Source organism: Emydura macquarii, unplaced genomic scaffold (genome assembly GCF_026122565.2).
Source record: "Emydura macquarii macquarii isolate MOO-44397 ecotype Brisbane River unplaced genomic scaffold, CSIRO-AGI_Emac_v2 contig_2768, whole genome shotgun sequence".
Taxonomy (NCBI): domain Eukaryota; kingdom Metazoa; phylum Chordata; order Testudines; family Chelidae; genus Emydura; species Emydura macquarii.
This window is the reverse complement of record NW_027132905.1, coordinates 49,706,022-49,719,771: the sequence shown is the minus strand read 5'-3', so window position 1 is coordinate 49,719,771 and position 13,750 is coordinate 49,706,022. Positions and strand designations below refer to the sequence as shown.

Here is a 13,750-nt window from a genome sequence, read left to right as displayed (position 1 = left end):
AAGGGTGGAAATGAGGCCAAGAGCTCATAGCACCATGGCTGTTATTGACTTATCCTTAAGTGCAAGCTCACGCCAAGCCTGTGACTGATTTGGGGCAGCAGCAAAAGAAGAGGGGGAGGGGGGAATTGAGGAGAGGGAGGGGAAAGGAAAGCTGTCCATTGCCATGATTGACAGGTAACAGATTTCCCTCCAGATAAAACCTTACAGATGTGGAGTGGGTATTGATTTTTAGTTAGTGATGGTAATGCACCAAGAAGTAATAAATTATAGGAAAGCAAGGTCAAAAAAGGAAAGGTAAAAGGACTTTGCATTCTTAAGCAGGGGATTACTCCATCTGACCTCGACTTCCCCAAGTTCAGAAGGTTGCTGGAAAATGAGTTGCACCCGTTGGAGTGAAATGCCAGATAGTGCTAGCCTGCACCCCAGCTGGAGACCTCTTCTTCATCCCCTCTTGTGTAGAGTTGTCAACACTGGGGGGGTCGATGTCAGCTGGGTTTAAGAGTCCAGGGTCCATTCTTGCTATTTCTATGACAATAGCATCTAAAGGTGAGCTAAGGATCCCCAGTTGTACAAACACGTCATACGGGACAATCCCTGCCCCAGCAAGCTCCTAGTCTCAGTAGACAAGCCGGACCAAAAAAGCAGTTGGGGAACCATGGGACAGAGAGCTCAGGAGACCTATCCAAGCTCACTCAGTGAGTCTCTCATAGAGCAGGGAGCACCAGGCCAGGACCTGAAACTCACCAGCACCCTTCTTCCCTTTGATCCATGTTGGAGCATCATTTGGAATACGTTGCTGTCTTCTTGGCTGATGTTTTTTGCCTGAGAGTATCTGTGTATGTAGAGTATGAGGATCTAGAACAAGAATCCCCATCGTGATACAAGGCACAGAGCTGTAGAATTATGCTGCTGTCTCCTCTAGGACCCTCTTGGCTTCTAATATAATAACACGGTAATTGCCCTTCTGTACCATAGCATCTTGTGTGCTAGGATCTCAAAGCTCTTTACAGACATATATTAATCCAGGATCTCAACACTCTTGTGAGATAGTATCAACCCCATTTTGCAATGGGGAAACTTTAGAGAAGTTAAGTGGCTTTCCCAAGGGCTCATAGTCGGTAGCAGCGCTGGGAACAGAGTGCAGGACTCCTGTCCAAAGCTGCACAAAACCTGACTGTTTTTCTTTGTAGAGATTCATGCAGGCTTTTCTCCAGTTTCAGCTCTCACAGGTTGGGATACTGTGGACCTGACTCTCATTCACACTAAAGCCACTTCACCTCACTCCGTCACAGCGCCTGGAAGGGAGCATAGATGTAACTGGCACCCACTTTGAGGCCCACTGCCAGAGTGCAAGTGGAGAATCAGCCCCTGAGTTTCACCTTAAGTTTTTGAAGGCTAATAAAATCCCTCAAACTCACAGTGAAACAAAACCACTCAGTTCCACCGGATTTCCAATGAAACGTCTCTGACCTTATACTCTGACCAAATCTTCACTCGTACAGCATGCTAGGTCTGGACAGCTCACTAGGGCATGTAAGAAGGGAGAGGAGGTGATATCTTAGCCTCCAGTTAGCTGAGTGGTTGCTTTCCAAAAACAATTAACAGCAGCAGTTTGCGTAAGGTATTTGTAGTTTTAAAGCATCTGATCCTAGTCATTAATTGAATTAAATAACTCAGTCTGGCCCACACATATAGTTGGGACCGGTGCGCTAGATCTATGTATAATAATAAACAGCCAAGCCCCTTGCCTCACTGATGGTCAGTTCCTTCTGAGCCGATTTACCTAGTCAAGAAGCTCCCGCTGCACAATATGAAATCAGGTTACACTGGACCAGGAGTGTCAGACAGACAGCCCGCCAGACAGACAGCCCGTCAGCCAGATCCAGCCCACCTGATGTATCTATGTAGCTTGCATGACCTATTCAGATTCCATTTAGAGCAGAATCTCAGCATCTGTTTAAAGGAAAAATGCAGGTTTCTGACCCTCATGATTGTGAAGAAAACTTCCAAATGTGAACGGAAGGAAAACCAACCAGTGTTGCCTTCCTGAGTCTTCAGAGAGATTGAAACAATGGCTCAGAGAGGTGTGAACTCCCTAGTCCTGTGTTAATCTCATTAGATCATCAACTGTTTAATGTCTTTAATGTCACTTTAATCTCAAGACGAACTATTGCATAGCCGATCATTTTAGCAGATGGAATGTGGAAGGGGTTGGGAGAGAAATCCAGGGAGGTTGGAAACAGGTGATGCTACAAAGAAGGAAATGTAGAGGGAAGAGCAGAGGAGAGACACAAAGACAAGGAAGACAGAGAGAAACAGAGAAAGGAGAGTGGGGAAAGAAGAGAAATGAAGGGCAGAAATAGTAGTGGCCCGAAAGGGTCATATTTTTCTCCTGAGGGATCCAATAGTAAGTAAAAGTTTAGTTAGCATTTAAAGGCCAGGATGAAGAACCCCAGTTTCTATATCGTACCTGGAATCAGAGACTGCAGTGTGTGTCTGGAGCAGATGGATGGAACGCCTCGGCCTACGAATATAGGAATTGCTATCCTGGGTTAAATTAGTGATCTGTCTAGTCCAGCAGCCTGTCCCCAGTACCAGTGGTTCAGAGGAAGGTGCAAGAAACTCGGCAGTAGGCAGTTATTGGATAACCTGCTACCAGAGAAATTTCCCTGCTAACTCCCAAAGGTTAGAGGCTGGTGTAAGCCATGAAGCAGAAGGGTTCACATCCCTTTCAGAAAATGTTGTGGAAAAGGCGATGAAGATCTCCATGATACGTATCACAGCTGGGGCTAAATTGTGGACAGCTCCATATAGTATATGCAGGGCTTTCGTGTATACAGCACTTAGTGCTGCTGGCTTTGTGATGCTGGAGAGTTCCCTGGCTCACACAGCCTGGGGCTGAATTCAGGTGTGAGGAAGAGGAGGTATTCTGAACTCCCAGCCCAGTAGACTCCAGGGATTGGAGTTACACTGGTTTCCCAGCTGATTAGCTGATACCCTCTCCAATCCCCCATCACCTCCTTCTCCACAGGGGTCCAGCCATTGCCGATTTGTGACTCCAACACTCAGACAAATCCCCAAGAAGGGACTCAGCCTGCCCGAGTCAGGAGGTGATGCTACGTCAAGGGAAAAGGTCTTTGCTGGACTCCTGAGTCCTTCCGGGGGAGGGGGAGGGTTAGAAAGCAAATGTCAATCCGACCCCAATCATTCAGGATAAGCTCCCGATTTAGCTAGGAAAGTGAGGGAGGAGGGGGGGAGGGAAAGGGAGGAGGTCGATGGGGTTGAGTAGAGAGAGAAATAACTGGTCTATACAATCCCCTCTTGTGTCATGCCGAAGAATGAGCCCTGCACACAATAGCTCACCAGGCCATCGGCAGGGGATAAAGGGCTCATTCTGCCACTTGCCAGGTTGCAAATATTTTCAATTTGCCACTTTAATTGATGTCAATAAGGTTATGCTAAATGTGGAGATTTTCAGCGTTTCTGCTTTCGAGCGCCATGCTGGCTTTCTGAGGTGACCGCCGGCCCCCCGGCGCGCTGCCAGCATAAACACCGCGAGCCTGCGCTTACCCTCTGACAGATGACGTTATCAGCCCAGATGCGTCAAAGATGCCTCTCCTCCTTTCTGCTCCTTGTCAGGGCTCCCGTCCAGCAAACACTTACGCCCATGCTTAACTTTACAACCACGAGTAACCTCATTGAGTTCAACAGGACTGCAGGCGGTAGTAAAGTTAAGGACGTGCGCAGGTGTTTGCAAAATCAGGGCCCCAGTTCCCAGTCCTGTAGGCAAAGTGGCTCACTCCATCCTTGTCCTGTATGCCTTACGAACAGCTCTCTTCTAACAGGCATTTTCTCTATAAAATGAGCCAACTGTGTTTCCGGTTCCCAAGTGGTAAGATCATTTAGGTGCAGCCTTAATTATGTTTTACAACCAAATATAATATAATATTGAGATGGGCTGAACTGGTATCTGCAATTTGACCCCTTTCCCCTTACCTCCGCTTTTAGGTAAGGGGTGGTCGAGTTCAAATCCTCAGATCAAAACCTGCTCTTCCAGGTTGGATCCAAACCCAGAAGGAGGCTATGATTCAGATCTGGGTCAGACGGGAGCCCAAGATGGCAGAAATCTCATGAGAACAACTGATCTTTATTCTATCTTTACTTGACTTTATTCTCCAGGGTCTTCAATCTGGCACCATTTGGCAAACATAAATTGACTTAAAAGCCACCATATATATTGGCTGTCGCTAGATGACTTGGAGGCAGATCTCGCTGTACCTAAGCGTGCTCTCTTCGTGAGTCCATTGACATGTTTTCCTCCTTTACTTTCCCAGGTGATGAGCATCCTGAGTAACCCGAGCGGGGTCCCGCCACAGCCCCAGGCCGACTTCTCCATCTCGCCCCTCCACGGCGGTTTGGACACCACCAACTCCATCTCCGCCAGCTGCAGCCAGCGAAGCGACTCCATCAAGTCTGTTGACAGCCTCCCCACCTCCCAGTCCTACTGCCCTCCCACCTACAGCACCACCGGTTACAGTGTGGACCCCGTAGCCAGCTACCAGTACGGACAGTACGGCCAAAGTGAGTATTGATCCCACCAGAGAGTCTGCTGAAGCTAAGCTGAGTTAGGCGCTGGGGGAGTTGGGGCAGAGGAATCAGTTGTCAGATGGGGCGTTGGCTCTACTCTCAGGAATGGATTCCCACGGACGTCTATACGGAGAATTATTGTCTGGGCACTGACCAAATAGATACCATCCTGCTCTATCCGTGCTCTCCACAGGGTCCCCCACTTACTTGCCATCTATTGGAAAAGTCTGAATGAAAGATTTTAAGTAGAAATATTTATATGGTGGGAGAAGGAGGGGAACCTCCAGCATCTCTTTGCTTCCCCATCTCCTAGTCCTGCACCCTCAAAGCCCTACATCATGGAGACCCTGCTTCTGTCCAGGGAGAGTTAGACGTGGCTCCCTCTAGGGCCTATCAGCACCACCCTTCAGGCATGGAAAACAATGTATTGTACTTTCTCGCCTGCCCTCCGTGTAGTGTGCTCTTAAGTCGCCGCTGGCCTGGGGGTCAGGCTGACCAAGGGGCCAAGCTCAGTTGCACAGCCATTAGCCACTAGTCCAACCTGTCAGTAAAAATATATGGCGGATATCAACACAGCTTAAATCCATCATTAGAAAAAAATGGTGGACGCACGCACACAGATCCTAAGTGGCCAAACCCATCCCATTCAAACAATTCACAGTCCTCTTCATTCTGCCCTGACCCAGCTGCCACCACCATCCTTCAGCTTCACCATCTCTTTAAACCATCAAGAGTTCCACCAGACAGATGCTTCAGGTGACAAATCCAATCAGCTTTGGGGCTTCCTCCACCAGAGGAGATTCATGCCAAACACACGGAAGGGGAATACATGTCCACTTTGCAGACCCCTTGGGAACAGAATCCAGTCAGCAAAGAAACACAAACAAAACAGAGATCTTCTCTAGCCTTTACATTATCAATTCCACATCATGTCAGAAGGTCCAGGTCGTGGGGATGGGTTCTGGAATCTAGGGGGCTTTGAATGCAACTACGTCCTTTAAATTTTGCATAGGAATTATTGTTGCTATTGTCTCAACTTGACATCAAGGACATGGATGGATGATTGGATGAATGGATGGAATATGCCTTTCCCAACATTCAGAAATTGCTGACTGTGGAAGAAGGGTTCTGATGTTACTACCACACTATCCATCCCCAGATGCTGCTGACACGTCCCTTCTGGGATTCTCCTTTGTGGAACTCCTTCCTGAAATAGTGACTCAGCATAGCATAGGAAATTGCCACCCAATGGCTGATACAGAGGACTTTTGAAATCCATGCTGACCAGGCAAAATTGCCAGGCCTGTGTGTGTTTCATAGGCAACATCATATCCAGGAGTCCCAGCTCTCGTGGAATTGAAGTGGTCATTCCAAGCTTGGTGCCAGTCCCAAACTTTAGTGCCTCACAGCCACTGTATGCCTCCAGCCCACCATTTTCCTTGAGACAGCCATAACAAGGTGTGCCCGCTCCATCAAATCTCACTTGTTGCTTCAGTCAAGAAAAATGCGGAAGGGGTGTGTGTGTGTGTGTGTGTGTGTGTGTTTGTGTGTGTGTGTGGAGCAAAGGGGTGCCATCACGAAGGTTTAGTATGGGAGTCTGTGACTCTGGGGACTGGTTAGTTTGGCAAAACCTCGTCAGCCCGGTTTTGGTTCTAGGAAACTTAGAGATGGGCCAGCGTCAGAATCCTGGGTGTGAACACACTCAAACTTCTGTGAACTTTAGATCTGGAGCTAAACCCAGCTGTGACTTATTTGAGTCCCTAATATTTGAGGGTTGGGGGAAATGGCTCCTCTCTGCAATAAAGCCTGTGTAGGACATTGTGAGCATCCTAGCCTGCCTCTGGGGTGAGGCTGGTGTGAAGAGTCTTCTACCTGAGTCAAGGCTCACTGAAATCAAGCGGGCTCTTCCAGTGGGCTTTGGATCAGGCCCAGAAAACAGTGGTTGGGAGGGTCTGTTTTGCCTCTGGAATGGCTGGGTCACAGAAATACTAGAGACCCTGGCAGTAGGCTCACCTGCCGGTGTTAAACTAATAATAAGTGTGTGTTGTGAGAGAGTGACCTGCAATGGGTTAAAGGTGCATCCTCTTCCTCCTCTAGCTCTCCAGCTTGCCCATGGCCTGTCCTCCGTGACCTTTCCTTCCATTCAGCTATGGCTTTTTATTCCCCCCTCCGTCACAGCCCTTTAATGTCTTTAACTTCTACAGCTAAATGAGAACCGGCTGTGGCGGCAGACGGGATCAATAGCAGCTTCCCCCTCGCCGCTCCTTTTTTTGTTTTTAGGGAGCTTGATCTGTGACCCTTTGACCTTCCCCTCACTTCTGGATGCACGGCTGGACACACGTGCTATTGATAAAAATCTTAAACAAATTCCAATACCATGTATTTCCAATAAAGATCCCCTCGGGCAGGACGTTAGTCACACCCCATGTGTGTAAATAAAAAGGGGGGGGGGATAACATTTTAAAATAAAAAGGAGTGGAAAAAAGACAAGAGAAAGATCAAAAAGGAGAGAAAAAGAGAAAGAAATGTTTGTCTTGTTTTGCTGCAGGGATTCTTATTCGAGGCTCTCTGTGTTTATGAAACCATCTGCTCAAATCCCTTGATATTCTTTTATTTGTCTCCCCTTTTTTTGTTTCTGTCTCGTGTCTCCCTCTTTTCTGCAGAGTGTTTAGACTTTCATCCAATTTCAAAGTCTGGTTTTGAGCTTACAGTTCAACCCACTGGGCTCGGTTTGCAGTGGGAACGTTTTCCGGTTTATTTCAATCAGAACCCGGGCTCCCAAACGTTCTGTGCCCAGCAGCAAATCTCGTATGATTGACAGAGTTAGACCAGATGTGCCGCGCTCCCCAGAGACATTCAGGTAGCCAGCCACTAAGGGTCCCTTCCTGTTGCCGAGGTGAAGGTAGGGTGAGAAGCTTTTAACACACACACACACAACCTCCACCGCTTCTTCCCATTGTTGGGAATTGGTGTCTCGCCCATTGAGATGAACAATCTTGCAGATAAGGGCCAGCTAAGCCCAACTCTTTCCCATGTGACACTCCTGCCTTTCAGTGGGATACTGGATGGCACCTGTGCAAACCTATGTTATGTGTGTTAAGATGGGATGCATCTGAAGCTGCAAAATCCTTGTATATATGATGCCCTGTACAGGGCCTGCTCAAAAGCCCATTGACTTCAATGGATTTTGGATCAGGCCCATAGAGAACATCATCTATCTGTCTGTCTAAGGCCTGGTCTACACTTGCCGTGAAATTCGGTGGCAGTTGATGGGAGATACACAAGCTACATAGAGTATCTTGCGGATCTCCCATTGACTTCCTAAATTCTAAATAGCACGGTGTCCCCGCTATGCTGCGCTAACAGGAAATGCCTTCCCATCAATGCAGCATCATTCTTTTTCCAGGGGTGGATTTATTAAGTCGATTTCTGGATCAACTGAGCGGGTCTCCACTTCCACTCAATCGATCCTGAAAAATCAATCTGACGGCAGCGAATTTGCTGCCGTCAGGGAAGACATAGCCTAAGAGATGCTGAGCACATGCAATACCTGGTACAGTCAATGAGAACTGTGGGTATTCAGCACCAGGCACACGCCCACACACACACCTGTACACACACCTGTATATTTTTTTGTTTTGATTTCCACTCTGTATTAAACCAACATAACACAACTCTGATTTCTGGCAAGGGATGTCCCAGTTCCCGTGATCCCTCCCCAGAGGAACAGAAAGGTGTTACTGGGGTTTTAAGGTGGCTTTTGTTGGTTGGTTGGTTTTTAATAATAAAACCATCACTTTTCTATCACTAAGTGATGCCGGAGTAGGAAGAGCAATTTTTGACCAACCTTCAGAACCTACTAATTCCCAAAGAGAAGTAAAGTTCCCAGCTCGCCCCACTTTTCCTCCCTTCTCAAGGATGTATCAGTATGAATCCATGCATGGCACAAATGCCAGTGTGTGGGGGGGATATACATAAAGATGGATGCACAAAAACAGCACAGGCAGAGATACAAATATCCACATAACCCCGCCCCACAGTACTGCTAACTGTATGAGCAATATGGCCATATGTCAGGAATGAATGTGATCTACGGGCCCATCTCACACGTGCACACCCACCTAGTACATACGCACCCCAGCACAAATATACAGGGCTAAGCCTTAGAACCAAGCAAACCAGGGACATGGGAATCTCATTCTTCCAGGTCCTTCCACACACCCCAGTCCGCCCCCCATTTCCCTGTCTGTGGTCCCATCAAACTCCAGTGCTGGTAGGCCACCTCAGGGACTGAACTCTTTAATAGGCCTCATGCTTCCCTTCACACCTCAATGTAACATTACCTTGTGTCTGAGTCCATTTGCCCTGCATGTGTACCAAGCCATGAGCACTCACACAGAGGCAGAGCACAGCATGTTCTGTCCCAGCCGGTGTGGAGCAGGGGTGCCAGATTAACGTGGTCCTTACGGTTCCCAGAGGCCAGAGCCACACTAATGATGCCGGTGATGGAACGCAGAAGCGTGAAAGGAATTCTAATAGATATGACAAGTCTAATAAGAATTTGTGTCTGGAAGGGACCCCCTTTGGGGCAGGCATCTGACAAGAAGTTGATGGCTGAAATTTGTTTACTCATTGGCACCGATGGTGCATCTCATGCCAGCTCCTTATTAATCTAATTTGAGACATTATAGCTAGTGAGAGGGAGAGACTCTGACTGAAGCTGTGCTAATGAGCAGTGTCGCCATCCTGCCCCGTCTCTCCTCCCCTTCAGTCCGTGGGGCAGTCTGTCGAACTGGAACTTGGTCACAACTTGGGATATGGAGTCCCCGGATTACCTCGGGAGTTGCCAGTGTGTCTTCCATGATGACGATGATCAACGTAGGCTTCTCCCAGAAAGGGAGGAAGGAGGCAGAGAGTGAAACTATCAGAGATGTAGCAGCATACGGTGTATGGGTCAGATTCTAATCTCACTCGCACTGGGCTAGCCCCATTGGAACCAGTGGAATAATCTACGCCAGCATAACTCGGATCAGTAGTGGGCTCTGTGCCTGTGAGGTAACAGGGAGCCGGGCATGGAGATCTCTGTGCTCACCCAGCGTTCTTACCAGCTGTCAGCCTCTTCAGCCTTCATCCTTAGCTAGCTGCCCAGGAGACTCCATTGTCTCCGGGAGAAGGGGCATTCTTGGCTTTCCAGACATTTTCAGTCGGTTTGGGGAAGACGAGTGAATCTATGGCAACGAGTGCAAAGTTCTGTGAATGCAACAGCTGCATTTAGCTCCAGCCCAGCCTTCTCTTGTGTCAGGCAGCTCTAGTATGGCCTGGGTCTGTGATTCCTCCCCCCGCACTGGGGCCAGCCTGTCTGCAACTCTCTCTGTGGTGGGACCAGTCTATCAGTGACTCCTCCCCATGGCAGGGCCCGTCTGTCTGCGACTCCCCCAATGGCTGGGCCTGTCTGTCGGTGGCTAACCTAATGGTGGGGCCTGTCTCTCTCCCCACCCCCTACCATAGAAGACCGCTTTGTCTCTGCAACTTGGCCTTCTCCGTGGCAAGGCGCACACATCTCCAACTCCCTCTGAGATGCTACCCATGAATCTGTGACTCCCCCCGTGGCAGGGGTCTGTCTGTCTGTCTGTCTGTGACTCCTCCCTGTGGCGGGCCATGTGTGTCTGCAACTGCCCCCCACATGGCAGGGGTCTGTCTGTCTGCGACCCCCTCCACCCCACAGTGGGACCCAGCTGTCTGCAACTCCCCCCCCGTGTGCCAAGACTCATGGGTCTCTGACTCCCTCCACGCTGGGCCTGTCTGTTGGCGATTCCCCCTGTGGCAGGGCTTCTTTATTATCCTCTTTTAACTGGCTGTAAAATGCCTCATTCCCCCCGAAATCCCAATCCTCATGCTGTGTTTTTTTTCCCCTCCCTTTTCCCCCCAGCTGCTGTTGACTATTTGGCCAAGAATGTGAGCCTGTCTACACAGCGCAGGATGAAGCTGGGAGAACATTCAGCTGTGCTGGGCCTCCTACCGGTAGAAACAGGCCAGGCGTACTGAAGAATCCTTCTGTGCCAACAACCTATTCTAGCAACCTGGTACCACCGGAGAAAACACCACCAGCAGCCTTCCCGGGTTCCACCTCTGCCTGGACCCCGCTCCTTTCCAAATCCCCTCCACTCTGCACCACCTCAAGACGTGAAGGAGATGGGAAAGAGGGGGAGGGCTCTCCATGCATCCAGTTCCTCACTGAGCACTCTTTTAAGATGCCAACCCAGCCTCCTTAACCGTGACTCCTCCTGTGGCCAGAGACATTGGGTTGGATACATTTATTAACCCTACTGCTCATGCCCTCCCTCCAGCCCAGCTGGTCAGCTTGGCATACTGCCTACACTTAATGACTTTCCATTGACCTAGGTAGTTGGCACAGTCAAAGCTGAATTTTTTTTCCTTTGTAAAATATTTTTTTTTAATTTCCTCCCCCCCTCCTCTTTTTTATTGTAGTAAATTGGTGAACGTTGTATAGGAAGGAGTAACCAAGCTGATCACTAAGGGTGATATAATTCGGGACCAAAAGACCTTTGGACCAAATTTCAGAAGGCATTTAAAAAAAAAAAAAAAGAAAGTTACAGCAAACCTCTCCAGCTCCCACCCTGCTGATGGGATCCCATAGTAAGGAAGGAACAGGCAGGGATGTTGCTCTTCATGGGTGGGATTCGATGGATGCTATAAATGCTTCCAACCTGGGACCTTTGGAAAGTGTAAATGTAAATTGCCGAGCAGGGTTGGGAGACATTGGGGGCAGGTCTGAGCAACGCTCAGTTTTCTTCTTAGGGACCAACTAGATCCTGACCGGGTGGTGTGGGGGTGACTGAAAACCACTTGCATCCAATATCGGCAGGAGATTCGGTAGGAAATGTTGGCACGTCTGCTTGTGGAGGGCTAGCACGGACAGTCTTTAGGCCAAGGGTTGTCTGACCGGGCCAGGTGAGAACTGAACAACGACCATCTTTCACTCAGTGAGATTGATCCCGGTGGTGAGGGAGAGTGGCTGAGTTTGTCAGCAATGCCGTGGGAGGGAAGCGCAGGGCCCAGCGGTACTGTAGCTGAGCCTGCGTCTGGCCTAGCTGGATACACTTCAGCTTTCAAAACTGGGTCTTTCTGCTGCTAGAACGTGATTGAAATGAAATGAGACTTGTTCTGAAGGCGCCTGTCAGGGATGTCTCCCCTCAAGTGAATGGCTGACTGACAAGTTCTCACTGGACTGGAGGAGGCGCGTTAGCTACTGCACAGTGCCACGTGAAACTGGAGTGTGCACCTCACACTGGGAAGACAGAGGGCTGTAGGAACAGTCTGACCACGACAGTCTGTCTCCAGCTGGCCAGAGAGAGAGGGCGGCACAAACCCACATAATGCACCTACTTGTGCTGTGCTGTACAGTGGGGCAAAGACTCTTGTGCACCTATCCACACAACTCTTTGTTTCCCAGCCTACCAGGAGAAGTCCTCGTCCCTTACGTTAAGTAACTCTTCCTTTTCACCATCATCTGATCTTTTTCCAGACAGCTTGATCTCTTGGTCCCTTCGCTTCATATTTCCGTGGTGTAGTTGTTGTTTTTTGGAGGTGGATTCTCTCTAGGCCTCAGATTTATTTTATTTTTTTTTTTTTTTCCAGATTCGCCTCCCTCTTTTCTGTAGCATACAGCACTCTTTCCTCAGTACCCTGCTCAGCTCAATGTTCAGAGATACCCAGCTGGGAATAGCAGGTTATATCTGAATCATGAACCACATGGGGTTTATACAATTTATACATATGGTATGCTATCAATCCTCACCGGTCCTGATGAAATGCTGCAGCAGGTCCCTATCCATTTAGACTTTCTTCACCCTCTTACTGCATTTAAATGGCTCACCTCCAAAAACACATTTACTGTTTACTCAACACTCTGAAGAGGATAGGGAAAGCTGCCTTTGAAACAACCCATCCTGCTTCTTTCCTTTAAATGATGCACAGATCTTTTGCCAGCCAGTGACTAATTTGTAAAGTCCAAAGTTCACTGGATTGACAGCAAATGCTGCATGCCAAGTCAGTCATATGTAATTTTCTGGTGTCTATATTAGATGTACTTTCAGTGGAGTTGAGAGAAGTGGGGGGACCTAGTTTCTGCCTCCCAGTGGCAAATGATTAAAGGGAGGGTGTGAGGGCAGACTTCGTTCCTGCATCCTTCAGCTTCTTCTTTTTGCATTTCTCTCAAACATCAGTCCTTGTCTTTACAGCTGAAGCACCATCTTCTGGGCACTTTCAGGCTTTCTGATGCTTTGCCCTTGGCTGCATTTTGTTGTTAACCACAAAGTGGCCAGCTCCTGTGGACGTGACAGGCCACGTGGGCAAGTTGTCAGTTCTTAGTCAAAGCAGATTTTTGCTTCATGTGTTGCTCTGTATTTCATCAGACACCATCCCTGGCTTTCATCCAGCCCACACTGTTTTACTGGGATTTGTTGTTCTGAACTCCTGAAAGCATTTTAATATACAAGATTCATCTCTCTTATTTATACACACACACACTGCTATTTAGTAACTGAAATGCTGACAATTGCACTCACAGAATCCTCTGCAATGATTTGTACTGAGAATCCAAATCCCTTCTTTGCTTGTCCAACTCTGCAACAAATAAAACTGTGATTCCAGAGCCTCCACTTGGACTCTGGGAGAATTTCCCTGGATCACAGAACTTCATAGAGGCTGGCACTAGAAACTTGCATTAACAATACTATTTCCAAGACTAAATATAGCACTCAGAGCAGGACTTGATGAGGACAAGAATACTTGTTTCTTTGAGGTTACTAGAGAGCTGAGATATGATAGACAGGAGGTGTTGCCTGAAGCTAGTGTGATAGAAAAGGAAAATGAAGAGTTACATAATTTTGGTTTGGATCTGAAATGAGGAAGAGCAACGTTTGAATCCCACTGCTGTCTTAAAAGTTGCTCCCATAACCATAATAACCCCCAACCACGTCTAAATGGGAGACTCAAGGGAACATCTGGAAACTCAGAGCAAATGCTAGGGTGTTTCCATGAAATAGCCCGTGGGGTCAGTGACTGAAATAGCCATTTGAACCTGTTCTAGTACCTCATAGTTACCTGGGGTTTTGAACAGACTGCTGCAGCAATAGAATGT

At 48.3% G+C, this 13,750-nt stretch overlaps 1 protein-coding gene across 4 annotated transcripts in view; it reads left to right on the top strand.

Moving 5' to 3' along the window:
• PAX7 (paired box 7) overlaps window positions 1-10,632 on the top strand; it is a 128,572-nt gene extending 117,940 nt beyond the window's left edge. For 2 of the 4 annotated variants that reach the window (XM_067566910.1, XM_067566911.1), the window contains exons 8-9: window positions 4,335-4,581; window positions 10,517-10,632. In XM_067566910.1, the coding sequence (XP_067423011.1) occupies window positions 4,335-4,581; window positions 10,517-10,632 (363 nt within the window). Of the gene's footprint in view, window positions 1-362; window positions 393-1,713; window positions 1,740-4,334; window positions 4,582-7,250; window positions 7,406-10,516 lie in introns of those variants that run through there. The other 2 variants (XM_067566909.1, XM_067566908.1) reach the window with 2 other exon arrangements.
• The last annotated feature ends 3,118 nt before the right edge of the window (window positions 10,633-13,750 follow it).